This window comes from Pangasianodon hypophthalmus, chromosome 12 (genome assembly GCF_027358585.1).
Source record: "Pangasianodon hypophthalmus isolate fPanHyp1 chromosome 12, fPanHyp1.pri, whole genome shotgun sequence".
Taxonomy (NCBI): Eukaryota; Metazoa; Chordata; class Actinopteri; order Siluriformes; family Pangasiidae; genus Pangasianodon; species Pangasianodon hypophthalmus.
Window position 1 is genome coordinate 14,208,571 of NC_069721.1, and position 27,738 is coordinate 14,236,308.

General features: G+C 37.5%; 1 protein-coding gene across 5 annotated transcripts; it reads left to right on the forward strand.

Moving 5' to 3' along the window:
* Positions 1 to 27,601, forward strand: qki2 (QKI, KH domain containing, RNA binding 2). 5 transcript variants are annotated; one of them, XM_034309281.2, is made up of 9 exons: positions 1 to 732; positions 8,517 to 8,659; positions 13,727 to 13,843; positions 16,915 to 17,058; positions 19,879 to 19,966; positions 20,227 to 20,526; positions 20,700 to 20,720; positions 21,601 to 21,675; positions 25,610 to 27,601. In XM_034309281.2, exons 1-9 carry the CDS (start codon positions 591 to 593, stop codon positions 25,624 to 25,626), a joined length of 1,047 nt encoding a protein of 348 aa, XP_034165172.1. In that variant the 5' UTR covers positions 1 to 590; the 3' UTR covers positions 25,627 to 27,601. The 5 variants fall into 5 exon arrangements, with proteins under 5 accessions (XP_034165172.1, XP_034165173.1, XP_026770789.1 ...); XM_034309282.2 differs by having other exon boundaries at positions 20,230 to 20,526; XM_026914988.3 differs by lacking the exon at positions 20,700 to 20,720 and having other exon boundaries at positions 2 to 732; positions 21,598 to 21,675.
* The last annotated feature ends 137 nt before the right edge of the window (positions 27,602 to 27,738 follow it).

A 27,738-nucleotide genomic window follows, 5' to 3' on the forward strand; every position in this document is an offset into this window, starting at 1 on the left:
GCGCGCGGATGGTCACATGACCGCGGGCGTTAGGAAAGCAGCAGCAGCAGCAGCAGAGTCTATTGAATACCGACACAGCAAGCGGAGAAGAGTTTCCTCAGCTCCAGATCTAGCCTTCAAACTTCACACAGCTCGCAGGATCTCTCTTATAAACCCCTACTCCAGATTATCTTGCTAAGAAGTGGAGGTCCCGACAGGTCGAATGGCCTGGAAATAGCGTTACTCTGACGGCTACAGTCTCTGAGAGTAAACAAATCTGAGCGGTCATGCGGGAGTCCGGACAGTGTGCGGAGCTTTTCTGACCTTATAAATCACGCACACTAGTGATTTAGCTTTCTGCGTGTTTCAGAAGTCTGTTTGTTTGTTGAAGAAATAGTTTTGAAAGCGAGACGCTCTGAAAGTCTTCTGGCTCGAAGCGGGACTTCGCTGGAGAAGAGAGGAGTGAAGAGAGGAGAGAAGAGAGGAGTGAAGAGAGGAGAGAAGAGAGGAGTGAAGTGAAGTGAAGACTCAGCCTGCTGGAGGAGTCTGCTGGAGCCTGTTCTTCTCCTCATAACTCATTTTTCTGAATTTTAAAGCAGACGTTTTTAAATATGGTGGGGGAAATGGAAACAAAAGAGAAGCCCAAGCCGAGTCCTGACTATCTCATGCAGCTCATGAACGACAAGAAGCTGATGAGCAGCCTTCCTAACTTCTGCGGGATTTTCAACCATCTCGAGCGGCTTCTGGACGAAGGTACGAGGGCTTTAACATTACAGCGCTCACACAAGACAGAACCGACACCAACACGTCTGTGGATTTGTTAAACCATGTTGTCCGCTTTCCTGTGTTTGTTTTGAGAATAGAAATGCTGGTTAGTTAGCTGTTTTGCGGATAATACTTTGACAGGGGAGAGAGGCGGTGTGTAAGGCTAGCTTACATCTTAAACGCGACGTGCTGGATGCGGATCTCCAGAGGCAACACCCCGAATGTGGCACTGCTTTTAAACTTTTATTTCTTATTTAAGAAGCACCATGTGTTCACTGGATAACTAGACCAACTTTTAAAACAATATTAACCGAATAAAAACTCCTGTGTGAGTAACAAAGATGAGGTAAAGCAGGGTGGTCCGTGTTGCCTAATTAAAAAAAAACACACACAAAGCGATGTAAGTAGGTGAAGAATGCGCGAGGGCGGCGTTGCTCTTTGGAAGGCAACACACAACTTGTGCGCATGCGCGACGGCGGTCAGCAGGGGGGCTCCGGCCGGTTCAAATGAAAGGCGTGGAGCATGTGGGGCCCCTCACATCAGCCTAAAAAACTAAATCATGTAATGCAAATAACCAGACAATTAAACTATTACTCATATTACGCAAATGGAGCCAATAACCTGCCTCAAAATTTACTTATTTGCCATTCCAGTCCAAACCAGTCACACTGTAATAAAATGTTGATTTGAAACATCCAGATTTCTACTTTATTACAATGGCTCTTAGATTTAAGATGACATCATTGACATGCAGTAACAACAGGACTCTCTGGCTGTGCTTCATGGACCCCACTTTGAGAAGTAATGATTTAAAGGTTGGCTTTGATTACTGCCTAACGATGAGCATGTAATAAAATTGCAGCTTGAATAGATCACTCAGATGTTCTAAACCACAAATGTCAAACATTTCAACACTAATCAGTATCATTAATTAGGCATCTAAACAGAAAACAAGTTATAACTGACTAGAACTGGTGAGTTATCTTTTATATGCTAAGCTTGGTTTATCCATGGTAAGCTCACGGCTTAGTTCCTTCTCACTTTGTTGCTGAATCTGATGAATTAGCAAGAGTATCTGTGCATGCTTGCCTGGAGAGAAGGCTACTTTGGCAGATTTATATCTTCAGTATTGGCTATAACGGTTGGAGGCTATTCAGCCAGGCTGCTTGATATGCACAGTGACTTTGGCTGTGTATCAGCTCACAGATTGTCCTCTACTAAACTGGTTAGTTCTCTTAAAGCTGCAAGGGTCAGAAATAACTTTAGTAAGCTTCTGTTTTCACTTCCCCATATTCAAGTCTTGTTTTAGTGTGCTCGCAACGCTTAGAAGACAGAATTACAGGACAAAAGAGAAAAAAGGTCTTTTGCAGTATGATTTTAGTTTGGTTTGTAGATTGTGTGTTGTGTGTGTTTTGTCCACATGACTATGATTATGTTCTCTAATAGGAACACACACTCTGCTTTTATGTAGCTTATTAAATTATCTTAATTAAGGAATTGAGTCACAAAATCTGGGAAAGGATCCAGAGCCATTTTGAACCTGTGCCTGAAAAGCCTGGCTCATTAATGATTCAGACAGCATGGAAGGTTTCAGGTAGTCTATAGATTAGAGACAACCAGAGCCTACTAATAGATCAAGATCTAGATAGTTAACATCTGGATTGATTAAAATGACTTTAGTGCACATTGCTAAATCACCAATTTTGTTTCCTTGAACATATTTGGAATTGTACCTGAGGATACTGTCATATCTTTTTCAAGCCTTCATGGCTTTGATGCATATGTCAATGTAATGAGACAAACTAGTAATCTTTTGATTGATTGATCCTTTCACAATTAATATATTCTTGCAAAATGAAGTCACCCTATCACAGACATCAGTTGGTATCTGTCTTCAGAGTGCAAGAAACATTAGTTATAAGTCCTAGATTTTACTCCACACATCACTTCCAGCACACATTATTTTCCTGCTAAATATAAGCCGATTGGTTGTAGTTTAACAATGGAGGTGTTGGTCCAAAAAAAATAAATGATTGCTCCTTGGCTGTTTCAGTTAGATGTGTAGGCTTGATTGCCATCACAGGACCCAAGGAATACCATTTTTATTCTATTACGACTCCTCTGTAACAGGTCTTAATGTAAGACAGGATAAGACAATATTTTACAATTCCATTTACTACAAAATTTTATTTGCATAACACTTTTGTTAGATTTAGATTTAGATCCCTAATGAGCAATCCAGAGATGACAGTGGCAAGCAAAAATCCCTCAGATGACATGAGGAAGAAACCTTGAGAGGAACCAGACTCAAAAGGGAACCCATCCTCTTCTGAGTGACACCAGATAGCGGCATTAAAAATCATTACTCTCCTACAACATTTACAGATATATCCAGATACACACAGATGAACAGATCTGTGTACATATACATCTTTACTAGTAATTGAGTAACTCTTAATGCAAAGTAAAGGTGAAGGTGCAGCAGTGTAGATGTATATGAGACTGGTCATCTTTTAAACAAAAAAAATCGTACAAACATATTGTGAAAAGTCTTCATGTCTTCACCTTCATGCACTTTGCTTGACTCTAAAAGAAGCTCTCTAATTATAGTTCAGAGTGTCTGGGTGAGTTTACAAATGTACCGTATTATTTTAGTAGTCTTAGCTGTCTCAAATATATGTGTTGCTTCTAAAGCAACTGTCAAGGTGTAGGCTAGTGTATGCCTAGTGCTAGGCTAGATCTTATTGATTTAATGTGAAAAGAAAGCAAAGTATATTGCAATTATTTAAAGTCGTAAGCCATGTGTATTTATTTCTGAATGGTGTCACATACACAAAGTGACATGTGAGCTTGTTTCTCTTGTTTTGACCTTTGGTTGTCCTCATGTCCTTTCTGCTTCAGCATGTTGCAGTTGGTGTTTGTATTTCACTGGTGTCCCATTGTGCACCCAAAGGATAGACACATAGTGACAAACCCCATAACTCATCTATCATGTATGTCATGACTATTAGACATACTGAACACGGCATTGGGGGCGGTAGCGTGGCAGAATGCTGCGTAGGAGTGAATTCCAGGAAAAAGCGTGGGACTGTGTTGCAGTGACCTTCTTCATTTACTCAGAGAGACATTTTTTTTGACCTGTTAGTGAGCACATGTGACATGAATGCCCTTTGATGTAAATTTCATTAAGCCATTACTTTCTAGCTAAGCTGTGCTACACAGCCAGAGAGAGAGGCATGAACATACAGGAGAGTGTGGAGAACAATGAGGACACGCCAGCCTATGAAGGAGGTGCAGTTAGAGTGAAACGTCACTAAATATATGTGTTCAGAGGGAGCCTTCTCTACTCTTGACACTGCTGTAATTAAGCAGCCGCAACCTGTTGTTTAAGGGCCAATTACATCAAGTGTGACATGAACACTTTTAGGATGTTGCCTGGTGACTTACGCATTCAAAAGGACAATATTAACTCAGATCTTAAGTCTGTGGACATCGTGGTGGCGCAGCAGGTACTGTTGCCGTGGGTAGCGTTGTCGTCTCACAGCTCCAGGGTCCCTGTTTGAACCAAAGCTTGGTTTACTGTCTGTGTTGAATTTTACATATCCTCTCTGTGTCAGTGTGGGTTTTCTCTGGGTTTTCCAGTTTCCCATTGTGGCTGGTATGTGGATTAACTACACTGAATTGTCCCTAGGTGTGAATGAATGTGTGAATATCAGTGTGCATGGTGCCCTGTGATAAACTGGCATCCCTTCCAGGGAGTTTTTGTCCGACCTCATGCCCAGCATTCCTGGGATTGGCTCTGGACCCAGCACGGCCCTGACCAGGATAACACGGTTACTGAAGATGAATGAATGATTCCAAAACTGCTCTTATAGGGGAAAAAAACAGCCAATTTTAACCACCTTTTTGATTTCCAGGCAAACTCTAGGAGATGGAATTACTTTTTTGAAACCATTGGTGCTGGTATTACATCACCAATGCAGCAGAGACTGCATTGAAGAAGAAGCAGCCTGGTTATACCTCATGCTGTACTATTATTATAGTATCTCATAAATCAGACTGGCTTGATTGGACTGAACCATTGTCACTATTCAGTTAAACTAGCCAGTGGCATATAAACCAAGGGCCATGAAAACCTTATCTCTGTTGTTAAACTTCATCACCCCCTCATGACTGATCTCTTTAATGAGATTGCACTGCTGATTAACCAATCTGTCAGGCTAGTCTCTTTTGATCACATCATGCTAGTTTTTTCACAAAGATAGCAGTGTTTAGATAGCAGTGTTCCTACTAAATGCCATCTTGCTAAATGCCTGCCAGAAGCTTGCTGTTCCAGGCTACCTGTCCTATAGCTACTCTGCGCAAAGGGGATACCTGTCATCCAACCACAATACCATATATATCACAGTGTTGTTTACACCTCCACTGCTCCCAATCACATTACATATGGTATCCTCAATGGTCAGAAACACAGTGACTTGCTCACACACGCTGATCACAGCTTGGCTATCAGCATGCACATCTTGTGAACGCAAGACATGAAATGGCAAAAAGCACAGCTTGGTGAAATGAGAGAAAGATAAAAACAGATGAGAGATCCTGGAAGGTTAGCAGGGGTTTCTTTTACAAATCTGATTACGAATAGTGTTTTCTTACAAGAAGAATTCAGATACATGTTTTATGTTATAAGATGGTGTTGTCTTGGTCATTGATGGAACTGAAAAAACAGGATTATGTTTTCTGGCTAGGTCTTGTTGTGGGTGTGGTGGCTCCCTAAGTGTGAGAGTCAAGAACAAGCTCTTTCTTGGCAGTAGAAAAGTACCCAGATTGTTTCCCTGTTTGAGGCCTGCTCTTTTATCCCTCCAGAACCCTTTGCGTAATACGTTTTACCTCTCTTTAGCAAGTTTTCTTTTTTTGTGAGCACTTTTTTTGTGCTTTTTGTGCTAGCCTATTACATCCATACTTGACCGCACCTATCTATAACCATTAAAATCTCACGAGCATGACATATTTTAAGCTTTGAATGTCAGTCTTTTCCAATTCCAGAAAATTAAAGCTTCAGCCAAGATTACAACACATGAGAGTGGCTCAAATTAGAATTGAGAAAATTTGCTGTGTATATGTGCATAGAAAAAGGCACTGAGGACTTAGCCTTAGGTCGATCCTCTCACCTTGTCTGGCAGGACCGTGCCATGGAGTCTTATGCGACAGTTTCTGAGGGAAACTGCATCCATATAACAAGAATTTGTCTCCAACAGTTTATAATTATCCTTATAGCAGCAGTAGCCATGAAAAGTTTGTTTTTTGCATATAGCCCTCTAAAATATGTATATTACATTCCCCTGTCAATATCTCAGGCTTGCTCTTTTCTTTCTCTTTGTTTTTCCATGCACACAGTGTAGGATGGTGTGAAGCAGAGTGACCCTTTTGTCTTTCCCCATAATGCCTCATAGTCATGAAGATTGAGAGTCCTATCTGGCAGTGGAATTTTTTTCCAAACAGCCGTGGAAACTGTCTGACATCTGGCATTAAATCATGTCCACCTCTTTGCCAGATGAGATCTCTGACTTCCAGTTATTTGGACTGTGATAATGGATAGCCAAAACTTATTTTAAAATTCCGTAAAGCATAAATAAGTGCTTACATTTTTTTTAGAGGGAATTGATTTTTTGTATAAAATTGATTTTTCTTCCGCTATTAGTTCTATCACCTTTGACTGTGTCCAAAATTGAAACTAATTTATATAGTTACATAGAGAAGCAGAATCATAGCCTATGTCTCCATGGACAGTAAATACTTAACATATTGTCAGTGCTTCTTTTTATTACCAGCTACCTTAAATAACATAGGATATTCATTATTGCACAAATGACATTCACACACTGTCCAATTTATTAGATCAACCTTATGCGTTTCCCCAACAGGCTGCCATACATTGAAACAGTATGTTCATGTACCAATGTTTAGTCAACTCAAGTACTCGCGATGTTGGAAAAATATTTAAACATATTGTAAAAAGTTCGACATTTCGGAGCACTGTAGCAGCACCTTACTTAATGTAACGGTACAAAATGTGGGAGCATGTATTTTTGCACACAATTACAATGTCTTATTATAAGGTTAAAATAATTAAAGTGTTCAACAGTGACTCTGTATTTTTTAAAGCACCGAACGTCACTCCGGATTTTGGAGGTGATATTTATGCCTTATGGCTTATGCCTTAATGATGTGGTCATTACATGATAGCATACCAGAGCCACTGTATCATGATGGAACATTGAGCTGGTGGATTCGGATGGCAGTAAACAGACCCACACTGTAATTGAGATCTGTCTGCCATCTCTCCCCTCGCTCTAAAATGATGGATTGCAGTAGGGTGGATGGTGTGCAGTAGGGAGGCTTTGTAGTGCTGATCAGCAGTCTGTAATGTTTGGTTTTAGTGCCATTCAAGGTGCTGTAATAATAGCTCAAGTGGATGTGGCAATTATATTTTACCCCAGGTGTTTAAGGATAAGGGCACTTGCACGTCATGCAGTGACACAGTGTGTAGGTGTTGTGTTTCTGTACATTAGTCAAGCTGGTCACTAACTGCTGTAAGGTACTTGTATTGGAATGTTAGTTGAAACAAAAAAGACCAAAACCCTTCATTTGCTGGTTAATCATCACCATATAACACATCTAACTGTGCAACTTTTACATAATACAAATTCTCTTGCACTTTTTATTTTTTCATTTTTAGACCTTTTTACTGAAATGCCATTCTTGTTAACCTTTTAACTTTATCTTTTTTCTTCTGTTCCCTTCCTTCATAGCGTACTTCATAAACCAGTGGCAGTATTGTATAGCAGTGTTAATACTAATGAACTACAGTACTTGGGCATGTGCTGATTTGTGTGTATGTGCATTTTCATAGCTATACTGTCTAACGTAAGGTGCCAGTGACATGCTCGTGTACCCTTTCTTCTGTGTGGTCTGAGAGAGAGGGTCAGCTAAGTCCTTATGTTATATATCATACCACAGCCAGTTGCTTTAAGCCTGCTCAGGCCTCAGATTTACTCCAGCTGAGACAATCTGATGGGAGCCCCTCGGGCAATGCCTGTCTCATCTCAGGGTTATATTAAGATGATGGCAATCGGCAAGTCTGGTGTGGACTTTGATGTAGCCATTTCAAATATTATTGTACTTCATCAAAAATCCATTCTTATATGGAGTCTCTTTCATCCAATATTCTACAAAGAGCTTTTGTTAAATAATAATGTGTTTGTCTGTCTCCTCTGAATTTCATCTATTTGTTGTGCAATTAATTCTTTGTGAATACTTAAGATAGTTTTGATGTGCATGACTGCTTTTGCTCACTTGCCTTCAGGGAGTTGTGTTCATGTGATTGTGAAGTTAAGTGAAGTGAAATTAAAGTGTATTAAATTAATTTGGGTTAGCTGAGTGTTCGTGATACATTTTCAATGGTAAATTTTATCAGAATGTCTGTCAGTGAATATTATCATCACAGACAGAAATTTTTCATTCCTATCCCTGTGCTCCATTCAGCAGGAGGCATTTTGTCGCAGCCTTTGTGCTCAGAGAGGAGCCTGTTCCATTTGGAACGCAAAGAGAGATTTAGGGTCTTGAAGAGTTTTAGCCAAGTTATCTTTTACCTGAAGTTCTGAGTTGTCCTAAAATCTCTTGAGTTCTTTGTTCTCTTTTTTTTTCTCCTACAAGTGCATTCCTCTCAGTGCTTTTGTGTAATTGTGTGTTTTTATGGCTCTATTTGGCAGAGATTGGCCGGGTACGGAAGGACATGTACAATGACACACTGAACAGTAGTACAGACAAAAGGACATCGGAGCTCCCAGACGCCGTGGGGCCAATTGCACAGCTCCAGGAGAAACTTTATGTGCCTGTAAAAGAATATCCAGACGTAAGTGGGATACCATTGCTTATTCTTGCAGTTATTCTCTTTATCCTCAAGGCCTTGAAACAGATGCTTGTAATATTGACACAATCCCCGTTTAGACATCCTTTATACCTTTATAAAACTTAAAATTTCTGTTTAATTTAATATTTTGTTATGCCTGCTGCTGGTCACAGGATTCCCACGAACCACGAAAAACTTGAAAGTCAGGAAAGATAAGGTTGACCTGATAGAGCTAAACAGTTAATCATATTTTAATAGTGATATCAACTACACTAGCACATTAAATTACAAGCTGTCTGTTTGGTTGCATATGGTGGTTCGTTTAATAATTTGACTCAAATTCTATTAATATTTAGACTTTAAAAGATAATGCGATTAATAATACTGAAAAAAAAATTTACCGAAAGATTTATTCATTTGAAATAATATGGTATTAGAATACACAATGCAAATAGCGAGCAAAATTATTGTGCTTAATTTTTTTTTGCCATTATTGTGTTATGTAGCTGTATAACCTCGAATACTGAAAAAGTCATTATTGTTCCAGTATACTGGTGGAAATGAGTAATTAATTTTTGGCTAAAAGTAAACATGTTGTGAGTGTTGATGAGGCTCCTATTGTCAGTCTTTGTTAATTCCGGGGAATTGGAGATCTGTGGGTTGTGCTGTGGAGGTTTCCCTGAGTGGCAATTTGACAGTATTTATGTGGACATTAATTGTTATCTAAGTGTTTATTACTCATTAATTATGTAATAACCAATTAGGTGTTTTGGCCATGGAGAGTTTTGGAACCATTTTGTTAAGAGAATTGGTTTAAAAAGTCTGAATTAGACAGAAATTTAATGAAACAAAAATGTATTTGCTGAGGAGTCATGGAAAATCGAACTTTGAGTAGCAACCGTATGCTGATTATTAATGAGCGTAAAGTTGGAGTAACCTTGGAGGATGGTAAGTTCTTAATTATCTCATTCCACACTTCCTTATTTAAAGAAGTAACATCAATCTGGGGTTGTCTGGAGAATGAGCCAATTAACTTGCTCCAGCAATGAAAAGTTTTTCATTATTTTGTTTATTTTCCTTGTTCCAAATAGGCTATGCTCAGATATTAGGATAATCTGATTTATTTCTGAAATCTGATTTTTAGACTGACTATAAGGAGCTAAAACTTAGTTGTCTGTTTAGACTGTAGTCGTTTATCCACACTGGTTGTTATAGCAATGTCACTGGTGTAAGTAAAATGTGGTACAGGTGAAGGTTAGGCAGTTGGGTGATATTAAAAGTAGTATCAGTTTTATGTCCTTGAAAACATAGATATGAAAATATCAGTAATGTACAAGTATGCAAATTTATTCTCAACAACCTATCACAGATCATGTTTTCCATCACAGCTATCACTCAGATTGAATATGCCAGTAAATCAGATTTGAACTGCTTGTCTGAACATAGCCTTAGTGCAGCACAAAGAAAAAGAAAATGTGTATTTGTCTCATTCTGTCTTCAGTATTATGTTTTCTATTGTACATGGTCAGAAAAGTGTATAGAAACAAATACCAATATTTGCAATTGCTGATGATTCATCCACGATACAACAAATAGCAAATGTGTTATTATTCACATTTTACATATGATAGCCATTAGTGATAATAAATGTATTATAGAGAGGCATGCTAGGTTTTGCATTATATTTGTTATACGCATTGAGTAATGTGTCTGCTTGCTTAAAGAGCTGATAAAGGGGATAGTGAGGTCAGGGGTAATTGAGTTTGGATGAAAAACATACAGCAAAGGCTTCTGAGTGATGTGTCTTATCTGTTGTTAACCTTTCTTAACCTTTGCTGTTGATATCAGGGTGGAATATAATTTCCACTTTCCACAGGGGTTAGCACAGTATAAATCTAATTTTCGTGTAAAATAGTGAAAATTCACGTTGCATTCAAATACTAAAAAAAATATTCAAAATATGGATCACACCGGGGCTTTTCCAGGATTTGTTTGTAAGGATCATGTATTCAGCTCTGATATAATTTTACACCGAACTTCACATTGCGAAGAAGTCAATAAAGTAACAGAAAACTTTTTTAAAATACTGTAAAAATATTGACATTGTGGATAGTGTAGACACAGCATCTGTTGTAGATTAAGTGAAGAAACACAAACGCCCAGTTAGGATGTATGTAATCAGTCATTGTGCTTGTTTAGAGTGTAACTTTTATCTCCTCTAACATAATCAGCATTCTGATAATCCCTGACAGGCCTCACACAGTACTTCAGCAGTGACAGGGGGAGTGTTGTAAAACTGCCCAGAGCTGATGGTGGAGAGGCATGTAAGACTCTGGACTATGTCTCCTCTGTGAGCCACCTCATTTAGGAAGAATGATCTAGAAAGTTATTCTTGCCTCTCCAGCACCTGTTGTTCATGAAACAGAAAACAAATGAGAGCTTTGAAGGAAATGATGGAGAGATGAGAGAGGCAGAGATGAGAGGTGTTTACATTCACCTTCTGATTATTTTTCCACTCTGTTGCGCTTTCTCTCTCACTTTTGCGATATAATCACAGAGAGTGATTTTGAGACTGCTGGCCCCTGCTTCTCAATCTCTCTCTCTCTCTCCCTTAATATTCTTCTCTCTCCCTTTCTCATTCCCTCCCCTTTCCTTTCCTCATCTCTTTCTCTGTGTTGGTTGGTAATGAGATTTGTCTGATTCTTTGTTGTTGTTAATTTAAAGTTGAGCACTTCAAATGAATTTAGCAAAACTGGTAAACGGCACAAGGAAAAAAGTCCTGATGTGAGAAATTCAATTATGTGTTTGCTTTTTTTGCTCTTCATTAATATTCTCAGTGCATGTTTGTTTGTGATTGAGCCACACCTGGGGACTGTAATAAGCATCCTAAAGTGCTGAGATGTTACTATGTGGGCCACTGAACTGCGCAGTCTATTACAGTCTCTATAATGTAAGTCATATGAGCCTAACAAAAAGGACACGGACACATGTTTGAGTGCATGAATTTGTGCATGTGCTCATGTTCTCGTAAATTTAACCTTGTGATGTACCGGAGAGATTGACACCTGTGCAAAACAGTGATCCACAATGACACAGACACAAACAGCCTTTTGCCACACGGTAGTCTGATGAGCTCAGCTCTAAATATACAGCACAGAGGCTCGGCGGCCGCAGCAGCTGTGATCAGGCCGTGAGGAGATGGGCTTTAAAAGGAAGAGAATGCATTGTGACCGTGAGAGAGACAGCTGTCTGGCTTATCACTCTGCCATCCTGACAGATAAGGTTAAACACTCAGAGAGCAGTGAAGCCCCCAGCCAAAAAAACACAACATATTATTCCTGGCCGCTGTTGGATGCAGCCTATTAAATCACATTAAGACTTAATAATTGTTTTAAGTTGCTGAACATTAACTTTTCAATATTCCCTGTTACAAATCCCTGCTCTGAGCGCTAATGTTCACAGTGGTTATCGTGACAGTCAAAACTCTCAGCTCAGGTTACTGGCTCAGTGATATGTGACCTTTTTTCTGGTGGGTCATTTGTAAGCCTTTCAATAAGACCCAACTGAAGAACTGGTTTTGCTTTTGGCAAATTAATGTCAAAGAGCTGGGGAAGTGTCGCACTTTTAGGAATATGTGCATATTTTTGAGCATATTTTGTACTTTATTACCTTCATTTCCATTCAGGTTTCTGGGTGAATTTCTGAGGTTTCTAAGTTTCCGCTGAGCTTCCTGGGGTTTCCTCTTTAATGTCTCGATAGTCTCCTTATAGTTTGTTGCTGAAAGCAGTTTCCCATGTGGTACTTTGTAATGCTGTGTTGTTCATGTTTCATCTATTATTCTTCTGTGTTATCAGATAACTTATGCATTGTGTGTATATGTCTGCTTTACCTTCCACATGTGCCTCTTCATTTCTCCTTTTCAGCATGTTTAATGGCACATGAAACTGAAGCTGTACTTTTTAATTTTTTTTAAAGTGTAATGTTACTTATAATGGGTCAAGAACTGATGGTACAGATCAACTTCAAAATGTACTCTAGGTCAGACGATCTTGCATGAGATCAAATGTGTTCGTTACTGAGTTGTTTATTTGAGAAATAAATATGAATATCAATATGAAGAGTTCACTGTGGGAAAATGCTTTTCCTGTAGATTAATTAATTAAAAAATGAGTTAGGTTTGAATTGAACACACTCATCCTAAACAGCTGTGCTGATATCAAGGCATTAAGGCAATATGGTCAATTGAGCTTGCACAAAAGCAAATCATTTGTTACATGAATTTCAGAAAAGCACTTTTATATATACAGATATACGCAGAGGAAAATGTCTCGGTAAAAGTCGGAACAGTAGCTGAATGACTATGAGCATTAATCGTAAGCAAATGTCTTAAATAGTTGTCGTGCTGTGTTAGGCTTGGAAGCACAAAGTGAAAAATTGATCTGTGTCACGGGATGAGAGATGGTGCAGATTTGTGGCTGATCTTTAGCAAATGCTTCATTCATAAGAGCCACTGCGTTCTGGATGTTCATCAGTTAACAACAGGGGACAGACCATTCCTCTGATTCCTCAGAGTTTTGCCAGGTCTCTTTGATCAAATTATGTTAAGTGTGATTTAGTTCACATTAGACTTTTGCCAAAGTGCCCAGTTGTGAAGCAGTGTTGGTACAGTAGTGTGTTTGTGTCTTTGATATTGAAGATCTGGTCATAGAGCATCCTGTGGTTTCTTTCCAAGTTGATTTAACAATATATTCAATAAACAGACAAGAAAAAGGCTGTGATAGGCTCAGTTACAAGTGCTACAACCCAAACTGTACTTTCATAATCAAACTTGTGTTGTTCAATACACATGCATGCAGTGATATACATATACATATAAATATATAAAACATATAAATCAGTCAGTCAACATATAAATCACTTAGCCACTATGAATTAGCTGATCAGTAACAGGTCCTTTCCTCAGGTTAGTACACTTTTATAGCAGCAGTAACAAGTGCATGTGTAACAAGTGCATGATGCGCAACATTTTAAATAAATGCCATATATTGTTCTTGTGGTGTGTCTTTGCAGTTCAACTTTGTGGGGAGAATCCTCGGTCCACGTGGGCTCACTGCCAAACAGCTGGAGGCTGAGACAGGCTGCAAGATAATGGTGCGAGGCAAAGGCTCCATGAGAGACAAGAAGAAGGTGAGCTTTTGCTTTTTTTTTTTTCCTTTTTGCTCTTCAGAAGATATTTTATTATTTGTACTAGATTTACAATGTCATATGGATGCTTATGCCTGTAGATATAGGATTTGTGCATGTGCCTGGCTAATGTGTGTTAAATGCAGATTTAGGTACTTCATTTCTAATGGAATTATTTGCTGGAATCTTTTTGTCCTACCCAACTATGGAGCAAAAAAACAGACTTTTTGTTTGGCTCCAAGGGTGCCTGACATGGTGGAAAAATGACTTGCATTAAAATGAAAATGACTGCTATTAGAGAAAGAGATTTGGGAGGGGGGAGGGGGGGGGGAGCATTTTGCTTTTTAGAGCTGAGCAAAGGGGATGGCTTCACTTTTTCAATATGTCTCTGCCTAGACCATTTAGTCCATGTTTTTATATTAGCAGACAGTTTGAAAACACTGTCGCATCCAATTTGACTTACAAGCAACTTTAAGAGCAAATCAAATTATTGTCTTAAAGACAGTTGTATTGTAATGATGTCTAATGAATAACTGTACATTTACACTGCCACACACTTGATTTTGGAGTGAAGGAATATGACAGGCTAGTAGCAGCACAGATTTAGCTGCCTGTGGTAGCAGAATGGTAACTGGTAGCAGAACAACACTAACTATATGGCAGATGAGATTTTGTGCAGTGCTAATTCAGAGTGATGGGGGAATTAATGAAATACAATGAACTAAGATCCCCTAGGCATGCTGCCATGTTTCTCCAAGCTGCACCATCACAGATTTCGCCAGGGCTCTCATCAGACGCGTGATAATAGAGGGCATTTAATTGGACATGATGAAAATGTGTTTGTACAGGTTTGCATTTGGAGCTTCGGATACTGTTGCATGTCTGAAAAATAATTTAAAAGGATTTTAACACTGCGGTTAAATGCTGCTTCTCTGATGCTGCCATTTCCATCTTCTAACAGTAGTCACCAGTGAGTGTTTTCTAATAAAGGCCCTGAATGCTGTGAAAATCATCTCAATGAACAGTGCTCCTACAAATATGAATATTATAAAATCTGTATGTTTTTAATACACTTAAGTCATAATTTTGTAATTACAGAGATGGTTGATATTGCAACAGAAGAAAATATTATATAAATAAAGGAAAGGGGAGAAAGGAAGAAAGTGATGTTAGTGAAGGGGGCTGTAAAGAAAAGCAGCCAGGACTAAACAGCCCAGGCTTCAAACAGTGATGCCATCTGGATCCATGTATTCTCTTACTTCCACCCAAATTAGATTTACAATCACAATCCCTATGAAACACACATAGGAGGGTGTGAAATGTTCCCATGCTTTATAGATATAAATTTGAGGCAGTGTGTTTTTATTCCCAAATGAAAGAACAGCCTGATTTCTGAAGATGGAATCTATTATGTGAAAGGTTTTTAATGGATAGCAGTAAATGTGACTAAAAACCTGTCAGGTTTGCTGTCTGATTCTGCAAATGTATAAAGTTAAAATGATACTACAGGATTGATGTTATAGTTATTTTTTTTTGTAGATAATGTTTTAGATGTATAATTTATAAATTATAATCCCCTTCTCTTAAAACAAGGTTACATGATAGTCCACATTTAAATAAGCTTAGGGTTTTATACACTTATTTAAATCTTATAAAGTGGTTCTGTATTAGAGTGAAAACGATCATGTCACATCCAGTCTTACTATCCAAACAGGGATTTACTACTACTTGCTTGAAGGTGTAAATAATGCAACCTCTAGGCATGCCAGCCATTTCTGACACGCAGCCATGAACAAATAGGCCAAACGCCTAACCTCATGGCACAGTCTTGTTTTGACATCACCCAATATAGTTTTCTCTCTACACTTCAAAGAATCACTTTTAGCATGTAACTAGCTCCCAAGAGCATTAGAACATATTTTGTTACTGAGTGTATACTGTACATTTGATCAAGTAATTACTCCTTTGTGAGTAGGCAGCCAGTAATTAGTAAATACAGTGCCTCCCTGCTGTGATGCTGCGTTTCTGATTTTTCCACATCCTAAAACCGCTTCTCCTCAGCATGTCATACTACACTCAGATGAAAGGCAAGTGAGTGTTCATCATAAATTGTGCTGATTTGATTGATTGTGCTGTTCAACCAAGCTCTTTGTTGTAAAAGTTAAAGTGATGATAACCCTGTTGGAGAAAGCACATTTGCCCGAGGCAATAACCTGAAATTGACTATTTTCTTATAACATCATATCCCGAAGTGTTTTATTCTTCTTATACCGCAGCACTTTACCAACGATTACAGTTTTTTGTAATGAATTAAGGAACAAAACTCATATACTTTTTATTAGTTTATGGTTACATTTAACTTCTGTGAAACAAATTAGTTCTTGTTATCGCTTATGTTATAGCAGCTATAAACAGTTGTTTCCCCACCATCCTCTCTTTTAATAATCCAAAACCAAACAAAAAAAAAAAACCTGCAGCCTGTCATGTTGCTGAGAGGACTGTCCTGGACATTCTCCTGTTGCGGAAAACTTACTGACTGTTACAACTGCTGACACTGGAGACTCCTTCCATGAGTGTTAAATGAACATTTCCTTGCAGAAAACTTCATCATTTCAACAATTATGCCTTCTTCTTTGTTAAATAGAAACATGTTTTTATTTAAATTTATTATTAGACATAAATTATGTAAAGAGACCACCATATAAGTCCTGCGAATTAGCTGTTACTATGGAAACTATAAAGTATTACCACAAGTGCATTTATTAATTTACCTTGTAGCCAGCAGTGCTTTCCGATCCATGCTATTATAGAAAATTAATCAATACCTTCTTTCCAATCAGATTCAAGAATTCAATAATGCTGCATTATAAAAAAAAAAAAAAATCAACACCTTCTGACCAATCAATTGTTTGGGCGTGGCAACTGGGCCTGGCACAATAGTATAGCTGCACATGAGTACTCCAAATATTAAAAATGTTTTTGTCTGCAAAAATCAATTCTACATCTGGCGTAGATATGTGCAGCTGATTCAGATGGTAACGTGGATATGAATTCCCATACTTTAATCTGTACAGGAGGAGCAGAACCGTGGAAAGCCCAACTGGGAGCATCTGAACGAGGACCTGCACGTGCTCATCACAGTTGAAGACTCGCAGAACCGTGCTGAGATAAAACTCAAGAGAGCCGTGGAGGAAGTTAAGAAGCTGCTTGTCCCTGCAGTGAGTCATGTGTTTACACTCTTACCTTTTCCCCCCCTTACTCTGCATGTATTTATCAGAACACCAAGTTTAAGAAAAATGTCAAAGTGGCAAAAGCACATTGATTTGGTTCAACAAACAAGACTTGTGGGTTTCAGTTAAAAGAAGTGCTGCATAAGCACTGATGAATGTATTTGCTCAGTGGGAGCAAATTCAATCTAAATAGCTGCACTCAGCATGACTGCCATTTCCACACTAGCTGTACTGAGTCCTTAGAGGCAAAAGAGAGAGTGGTACAGAAAACAGAAAGACTGGCACTGAAGAGAAAAGCAGCCGTATACATACACTGGATTCTAATGTTCAAAGGTGAGGAGTGTGGACAGCTTTAATGGGCTTAATTGGCTGTGCCTAAAAATTTAATGAGAGACATGAGACAGAGGGGTCGGGACTCTGGGTGCCCACTGGGGCCATCAGAACGCTCTGTGTTGCCGTCAGGCATAGAGCTGAATGAAGATAACGCTGTAGGTTTTAATGAAGTGACGGCCGGTTAGCAGGAGATGCTTGTGAACTTTAAAGGGAAAAGGAAATTATGTGCTGAACTGTGATTCACTCTAAATTCCACTTTCCAACACATGAAATGGTCCCTAAAATATTATACACATAGAAAAACAAGACTTCACTGTGGGAGGTAAATTTACATTTACGCTTAATGAGATAAATAGTATGCTGAAGAAGGTAAGGTTTCAGCACTGTGTTGTGTTTCTTACTGGAGGTGAACCTCCAGCTTCAGGAGTGATGTGGAATGTGTGGCTCATCGTGCTGCCATGATAATCGTCATGGGACTCCAGTGATCCATGATTGACAGTTGTGCCCTTTTGGTGGTATATAGTTGTGAATGGAGGCTAAGCTCTTTCTAAATTTTAGCAGTGTTGACATCAGGAGGCACTGGCTACAGATAAACACATCAAACTCCAAGATCACCTTTTGTTGTAGATCTAGTGACCTTTGAGTTTCTGCATTTTACACAAATAGATAATTAATCATATAAGCTCATACAAGTCAATTTTGCAATAAAATGTTCAAACAATGTTTGTGTGATCAGTATATTTGACACAAGTACTATGTTGTAGTTATACTATAATAAAACAGAAACAAAAGTGAGGGTAAAATAGCCAGCTGCCAATTCAATATCAATGACAGATAACATTCACACAACCACATTTAACCTCCATATGCTGGGGTCATTATGGCAATCTTTTCTTTTTTGGGAAGTGGTGAGAGTAATTAGGGACAAACTTTGACTTCTCAAAGGAAAGGAAGTCTACATGGATTGTATAGAAATAGAATTTATATAGAGCTTTCCTGTTTGAGCACAGTGTTACTTTTAACCCTTTAAACTGATACGCTATTTTGCATGGGCAAAAAAAAAAAAAATACCTGTATATACATGTGCACACACATACGCATGCGTGCCCACAGCCAAGCATATGGTGTCCTGTTTAACAATACGCTTCCACTTCCACCGCCTCCACCCAGACTAACAGGATAGGAGTGGATTCTACCAGACTACTAAAAATATCCAGCTGTCTATTTTTACGGTGTGTCGGTGTGTGACCACGCCATACTTCAGCAGTGTGGTGTGACAAATATCTTTGAAAGACATTTGCTTAAAAGGTTCAGTTCGTATTTTTAAGCGAGGTATTATTATACCATTGAGCTCACAGTCATGCATGCACTAACCTTTACACTGGTTTGGAAAGCTTCATCGATATCACACTGATCACTGCTCAGCACTGCCCATGCTGACCCATATCATGCTCTGAGGCCATTTGGCAGGCAGACATTGGCATTGTATGCAAAGGGCACACACACATACACACTCTGATCCTACTCTGAATGGATCAGCTTTTCTTTTCCACTGTGCTTGCTGACATAGTTTAGATCATTCTGTGGCCTGTTTTACTCTGACCTGACCTGAACCCATGCTGTAATATCTAGCAGTTCATTAAATATACCAGATTCACAGCTCCTCTGTGTTCTAGTCGCAAGCACAGTCAGTTCTATGCATAACTGAGGTCGAACTACTAACAATACAAATTTCGGAATGCAGATTTTGTATTTGAAATACCAATTTTCAATAATATAGTAAAGTGTCATTTTGGTAGATAGTTTTAACTGAGATGAGGGACATAAAGAATTAGAGAAATGGAAATATGAGTGGAGGTAATTTGAAGAAACATTGGCTATCACGTTAGAGACAGTGAGAATTTGGACTGTATAGAGGGCGTGAGTAGAATGACCAGATGGAATAAACTGAAGCAATATGGAACAAGCAGACAGCAGAATGGGAAATAGACAGTAAGAGAGGTAGACAGTGAAGTGGCAGAAGGAGATGGAACATGAGACGGAGATAACGTGAGAAGCTGAGGTGCTGATTCCAAGCTGAGCTGTATCTTTAACCTCTGTGCTCTGCGTGTTCATTTTGGCTGGTTTGTTTGGACAGCGTTGAAGTAACTCACACTCGGTTTGTTAGCAAGTGGGAAACCCTAGCCTGTATACACAGTACTAGGCTAGCACTTCTGAAACCCAGCACCGGTGCAACACACAGATTGGAGCTTTGCACAGTTTAACTGAGCTTTTAAGCATTACACAGAAATAAAAAAGGGGATTTAAATAGTCTTTATTGAAAGTTTTTGATAAACAGTGTTCTCAATTGTTTTAGAAAACACAAAACCTCGACAATTTAGAAATAACATTCCTATGTATCATATATCAAAGCCATTTCAATTGAAGTACATTTCTTGTGTGTGTGTGTGTGTGTGTGTGTGTGTGTGTTGGTAGGCTGAAGGTGAAGACAACTTGAAAAAGATGCAGCTGATGGAGCTGGCAATTCTCAACGGCACATACCGAGACGCCAATATCAAATCACGTAAGGACCCACATTTATAAATCTGTACACCTGGTCAGAGTAGTGTCAGTTCTCTGTCTCTCTTTCATCCTGTCCATTTTAGATACGTAATATTTACTAGTACGGTTGTGTAGTATATGCTACACAAAACTGTTTTGTTTTCAACAAGATAAGACATGGTAAGCAGTTTTATTTTTTATTATTATTTGCCTCCCTTCCTTTGACATCTCCTTGTCCGTGTTTTTCTTGTATCTGAGTATCTCTCATCTTTTCCTCTGAAGCAGCCTTGGCTTTCTCTTTGGCTGCCAGTGCCCAGGCTCCTCGCATCATCACTGGCCCCTCCCCAGTGATGCCCACTGCAGCCCTGCGTACTCCTGCCCCTGCTGCACCCACCCTCATGCCTCTCATCCGACAGCTCCAGACCTCTGCTATCATGCCTGCTGGCACCCCTCACCCCACTGCCACCCTGGTGCCCCAGACCCCCGAGTCGGGTATTTTCTACACCCCATACGAGTATCCCTATACTCTGGCCCCTGCTACCTCTATCCTTGAGTATCCCATTGACTCCAGTGGTGTATTAGGTAAGTAGTTGTAACTCTATTGGTGTGTTGTTGCATATTGGTGTATGTGTCCGTTCATGTTCTTGATATGTTGTAATATGCCGTCACCAAATAGGAAATCTTGTTCCGGATGCTGTCTTTGTTATTTTTGGGACCAAATAAACTAATTTCAGCACTCTGTCTCACTCTTTTAGGTATGGCTTTCCCCACAAAAGGCTAGTAGAGTTCGTGGACAGTCTACATTCCTCAAAGTGTTAACTTTTTGTTTTATAGCAGTTGCAGAACAACAAAACAAAAACCCCTAATAGTTTGTTAACTAAAAAATATAAAATAGACAAACCAAGACAAATATCATTACTACTGATGTTTACACTGGTCTTAACTTCCCAGAGTTTATTCTTTTTTTTTTTTAACTTTGAATTATTTTGGTTTGTCTTTGACTTATGAATTAATACATTATACATTTAAATTAAAGATACCTAGAATATTAATGATTAATAAAATAGATTTGTCTCTATCACTGTGCTTTGAATATCCTCCTACAGTTTGAAACCATGTCAGCTGCATTCCCTGTGCTTGCATCTTCTCTGAGTGCTCTCAGAGTATTATCAGTATTAGAGCTGACTTTGTGTTATAAACTGTAATGATAAGTGGAGCACTTGCAATATGCCAATGTAAATCTATCTATAAGATTCTGTGTGAAATTAATCCGTCTTAGTAAAAGCAGTTTGTCCTTTCTTTTTTTTTTTAGAGAGAGAGAGAGAGAGAGAGAGAGATAGAGAGAGAGTTTTAAGGGCTCTGTTCTCATAGTTCAGCAAGTGAAGCAAATATAAACACTTGTCTTATGTCACCTACTAGAAATTCCTGGGGTGTTTACAAATTAAAGTGGAAGATTTCTGCACCATGAAAACAAAGCCCTAATGGAACTCCTAATGAATTTCATTTTCACTTATTTTTGTGATTTATTGGGTCTTACACGCTTGATGTGGATGTATTTCGTTTAGATACTTTCCAGTGTTTTGTTGTTGATGTGTTGTATTGATTAATTATCTGATGTTATTTTCTATTTTAATAGTAATATTACATTCTAAGCAGGTGCAGTGACTACTAAAGTACGAAGGCAGGATATGCGCGTCCATCCTTACCAAAGGGTAGTGACCGCAGAAAGAGGTTAGTTTAGCCCCAGTGTTCAAGCAATACTTTGTGTGTGTGTTTTTGTGTGTGTATGTGTGTGTGTGTTTAAGGTTTTCTTACACTTTATATCACAGTACAAGCTACAAAGTTCATTATATTTATGGACATATTCATCATCCACAGTTATTCAGCCATTATTACCATTCTTCACATAAACTGATACTCTTAGTTCATAATACATATCACAACATATATGAAAGTTATTGAACTTGAAAGTGTGTGTGGATGTGTGTGTTTATGCATGTCCACAAGTTGGGGATGTACTGAAGATGGTGGCAAAATCGAGTAACACTATATTTAGTTAAAAAAAAATGCATACATAAAAAGATCATCATTAAGCTACTGTTAAAATGGTTATGTAAGTAATGTAATTAATGTATTAAGCAGTGGTTAGCACTTAAGCCAACTCAGCTATTAAGTACATATAAAATTAGACCGAGATGATACATAAGCTCCATTTACACCTTGCATTAACATGTGATGTGTATCTGAATATCTACACATTACACTGTGATCAGATCTCATTTATTCCATGCAGCATGCCTTTAAACTGACTAGCATCAGAAGTAGAGTGTGGGAGTGTGGATGTAGTTATCCACATGGCAGGAGGAGAAGTGGTAGCGGTTATTTTATTTTGCAGATTAAACTTAATTTTCCTCTGTTGATTAGTGACATAAATTATGAGATTTTTTAAATAATTTGATGTGGTTGTGTCCTGTAGGTGAATACTTTCTCTGTAATCTCAGCCTGATGTAAACACACTTTAGATCCTGAGATACAAACCCAGTGCATATTCAATAACCTCAGGAGGTATTCTGTCAATATCACCAAAAGCACATGTTAATACACGGTGTAAAAGGGGCTCTAATGACACTGTTATATAGGTTGTACAATGCTAGGTATAAGTGTTAGGTCCAGGATGGGTTCACAGGTGGATTTATCACACTGCATGTTTTGGAAGTCTCAAGCTATTAGAGAAAGAATTATTTGGGTTGTTTAGAGTTAAATGGACTGTTTACTAGAGCTCTATTACACTGATGACCATGGGATGACCTTATGGTTCCCAGTCAATGAAGGCTGATGGAGCTTACTTATTAGCTTCTCTCTTTCTTTCTCTGTTTAGTTTGTGTTGATTAGTTATTAGTGTCTTAGTTATTCATTTTTACTTTTAAATACATTCACGTCTAGTGTATTCCATTCAGCCAGTTTATCCTGTTTCTGAAAAGCTGTTTTTACTTTTTCCAGATTAATTTATAAAAGGGGATTTTTTTTGTTATTGACCATGTTTACAAGAATAATTCTGTTATTTGAAGACCAACATAATTACAAATAAGTGTAACACATTTAATGCAAAATTGATCAACAAGCAGCAATATTCAATGTACTGTAGTTTGTAAACCCAATATTGCATCTTATGCAATATTACATCAGCCTTGCAGAGCATGTTTAGATGCTTTTCCTCAGCGAAATTACTTTAATACAGAAAATTAAGCCCATTGCGTATACAGTGTGTATATATGTATGTATGTATGTATGTATGTGTATGTATATATATATATATATATATATATATATATATATATATATATATATATATATATATACACACACACACACACACACACACATATATATATATATATATCAAACTCATTTAGCAGTAATCATTTTGTCTTAACTTTATTGTTTTACCTTTTTTATTTATATAATTACATATAATTTTTATTTATATAATTTCACATAATTTGTATTTGACGTACATGTGACCTTTTTCATAATGACTACTCTTATTAAGGTTTTTGCCAGGACCATTTTTATAGCAAAAGTAGAACATATCTAAGAATAAAGACTCTCAGACTTTCAGATGGCTCAATAATGAAACTACACTAGATTAGTCATATCAAACAACTATTTGGGTTTATGGACTGTTTATTTAATATCAATGATTCATAAAAGTTAAATGTGATTGTAATTGTAAGATTATTGATTTGACATCAAATTAAATTTAGCATTGTAAAATCTTAACACATAACCGACAAACAAAACTGACTAGATTAATGAAAAAACAATTGTGAAATTGCACAAAATGTCAAAATATCTCATCTGGCCTACTGCCCATGACCTTATATGATGCTTTTAATTCATATTAATAGAAATTCCATAATGAAAATCAACACACCTGACCTGTACAACTTGCTTAGTGAAAACTCTTCAGATTCCCACATTTTTTACAGTTTCACTGCTTATTTCATCACAGTGTCAGGGATTAATGAAGAGTATAACATTAGCTAAATATATTCTTTTTAAATAAATTACAGCAGCTCAAGATAACAAAATTCACCAATGTAAAAGTCTGTAAGCATAAGACAAAGGTCATGGTCAGTGTCACATGGGGAAAATTGACAATATATTATGAAGGGTATGAATTGTTTGAGGAGGAGAGTCATCATAAGTATTAAATCTGAGCAGGTTTCTGTATTATACTCAACACAGCTGATATTCAGAGTGGATCTCATTTCATTATGAAAGTGACATGCTGTGCTTATGAACTCTTAATTGCTCCTCATACTAAAATACCTCTTCATAAAAATACAGCACATAGTTTGCACTGAATCTCTTAAATCAACAGATCTTTGTCTGTTATTAGACAGAGCAAAACAGTGTCAGGAAAAAGACAAACAGATGAAACCTCATAGGTTAGAGTTCCTTGTGATGGATAAAGGACAGGGTGGTGGACTGGGCTGGGGCTGAGGTTTTTCAAGCTCTATATCATCACAATATTGTCAAGAGTGTCTTTTCTGTAAGAGTTACAATGATCAGAATTCTGTGATGTTATTGAGAAACTCATACCTTTTCTCCTGGCACAGTATGAGTAGATGAACTGAAGAAATATTCCATTTTCTATGTTTTGTTTTATTGTAAACTTCTTTGCTTTTTTATTGTTGCCATTGTCTTATTTGAAAAAAAAAAAAAACAGATTATTTACTTGCGTAGTGTTTTTTTTATGTTTATGAAAACAATATTTCTACAGCATCAAAAATTTATGAAATTCAGATTATATTGTATATGTGAAAAATAGGAAATATATGCTAGAGAAAAATGCAGAACATGTTTCTAGAGGCTCAAATATTATAGAAATTACGGTGATTTTCTGTAGTACATTTTATATTCTCTGTCCTATGAAATATTGTAGTTTTGTCTATTGTTTCTTCCTCATTATTCTTCGCCCCGCCTTCAGCAGTTGTTTTGGTGTTCTGTTCTGTTAGCATTGTGTTTTTGTATTATTGTAAATAGACAGATTTTAAAGACAATAAACTTTGCTTGAGTCAAAAATGACATTTTTTTTTTGTATTCTGCAAGGGAAAAATGCATTCTTCATATCTTTTTAAAATCTTTTTATATCTCTTGATTTTCTGCAATCACATCTCTTTAACTACTCATGAATTCAAACCCATTATCACTAGCAGCTTCATGGCTTTGGACTGAATGAGCACTGTAATGCTTAATAGCAGTCAGAGAACAAGCCGCTCATTTATTTACCTCTTTAATCAAGACTACAAATCATGTTCACGTATCATATTTTGACTGCTACTAACCATTAAGTGGTGTTGGTTTAATTTGAATTCTGTAATTGATTCACCTCTCTGCTTCTTTAACCATTTTCACCTGGGAGTTGGGCTTTTGTGTGAAATCATGAGGCCGTCATGATTTTGCCATATTTAATGTAGACATTAAACAGTTTCTCTGACAGTAGCTCTGATTAGTAATGTCATGTTTTCATCTGACTGTCACTAGCGGACACTAATCTCCTTCTCTATCTTTTTTCTTTTGTGTCCTCCTATGTGTCCTTTCTTTTGGTTTTTTTTCCCCTTTACGTATCTGTCTGTCCGTTTGTTTCCTAACCACCCAGCTGCCACCGGCAACTAACCAATGACCCTCTGAGCTCTCAACTCTTCACCCAATGATGACCTGACCATTGCCTGTGTGCTGACCAGTTCTCTGGCTCTCGTCCTTCACTTGTCTCGTACTCGCAGCCTGCTGGTGAGCAACGAATCAGATTTAATTCACTTAATACAACACAGCAGTGACAGTCCTCCTGAACTCAGCCGTCCATCTGAGGACCTTCATGGTCAGGTGATCTAGTCTCCACAGCCTGCACTGAAGCAACATAAAAGCAATAATATGGTCTAGAACACCATGTACAAACTCATCACCAGTTTCACTCCTAGACGTTCAGATATACAACAGTTCTCATAATAGAATATAGAGATTGAGCATTAAGCTGGCACTTTGATTAAGTTGAGGAGACACACAGGACTGAAGCTTTGTGGCTGTGTAATGTGTTCACGTGGATCAGCATGTTCATGTGCGAGAGAGTATGAAGATGAGCAGGGGAAATCTACAAAGGTTTTTGAAGATAATTCAAAGTTAAAACGTGCATTGAGAAAGTAAAAGCCATTCTTGCCCATCAGCATCTTGAACTCAAATAGAATAAAATGCATTTATAAATAAGAATAATTTTACAGGCATTAAATACTAGCTCATGCATTTTTGATATGAGGGTGCTGCAGGTGAAATTACTCTATTTTTCACAATATTTCTTTTTTTGTACAAAACAACAGTATGTGATGTCAAATGTACAAAATGAACAAAGAAAAAAAGATTTATTTCTTTACAAAATGGAAAGATTTTAGAGACCAAAATGTCTTTTATAACTTTTAAAGTGCCTTATTTTACATATGATCATTGTGGATGAATGAGATCCATCACTGTTTTTGACAACATATCGATTATAACCAATTCCTCCATTTCTTTATTAGTAACAGAATCAATGCAAAACCACACCCAGCAAATTCGACATGTTTTGTTTAGTTGTTTTAACATTTATGCATAGACATTATTTCTAACTCTGATTTACAGTTGTGCCATGTGTTAACGTGTTATTGCATATAGTGGATATTGGTTACTTTGTGATACTGACTCTGGTTCAGCAGAAATGTCTGTCTGCTCCACCACTATGAAGCTCATGTCAAAACAGCATTTATATATCAACAAAAAAAATCCTGAAACTGTTACAGAGAAGGTTTTAGTTATTATTAAGTCACTGGTTCTTTGAATTAGCAGTGTAAGATGGATTCAGCAAGTGTTGTAGAAAGTGATTTTCTTTTCAATTTTACACTATTAAGAAGTGAACTGTGAAATAAAACAAATGGAATCTTAAAGGTAGAACTCTATGCAATTGAGTTGCTCTTGCCAAGTTACAAGAGGTTTTCCAGCAGGTCTTCCAGATTACAGAGCCAAGCATTAACGAGGAAACGATTCGATTAGAAACTCAATCGAGAATATGGAGATTGCTTTTTTTTTATTTAATTTGTAACATGATTAACAAGAATAATCTTTCTTATTTTGGTTGCTATAACTGGATCTTCAGTATCTCTTTTCTGTTACTTTGTATGTAGTGCCATATATTCAGTAGTTTTTAAAGGTCTAGAAATTCTATTGTTATGTCTTATTTCATTTTTTGACACGTGTGAATCAGCACAGGAAAATATTTTGAAACACAACAAACTTCTCAACTTCTCAACTCAATTAACTTCAGAACTGCAGTTCTGAATTCTAAGGTGTTTCCCTTGGTTTGACCTGTTATATTTGTTTTTATGAGCAGTATTATAAGATTGTGTAAATGGCAGTGTGTGCGTGAGATCGTGTGTGTGAGAGTGTGTGTTTGATTCCGTGAATATGATCTACACCAGTCAACTGCACCTCCCTTTTTTTAAGCAGTCTTGTGTATTGCATTGGAAATGTCTGGTCCTATTTATAACCATTGTAACAACTATAAAATGTATTTTTCTATCACATTTTGTATGTATGAAATAACATTAAATCATGTTTCTGATATGAACTCTTATGCCTTATTACAGAAATTGATATTTGGGAGAAGTTTTTCAGTCACTCGATCATGAGCTGTGTTATTCCATGAAAATCCGGTGTTACCATATCATATTAATTTTAATACGGACAAAATGCCAATGAGGTTAT

Coding starts and splice junctions, on each gene's coding strand:
- qki2 (XM_034309281.2), top strand. CDS start 591: ATGGTGGGGGAAATGGAAACAAAAGAGAAGCCCAAGCCGAGTCCTGAC. Junction 19,967..20,226: donor AGACGCCAATATCAAATCAC/GTAAGGACCCAC, acceptor TTTCCTCTGAAG/CAGCCTTGGCTTTCTCTTTG. Junction 20,721..21,600: donor TATGGCTTTCCCCACAAAAG/GCTAGTAGAGTT, acceptor CATTCTAAGCAG/GTGCAGTGACTACTAAAGTA.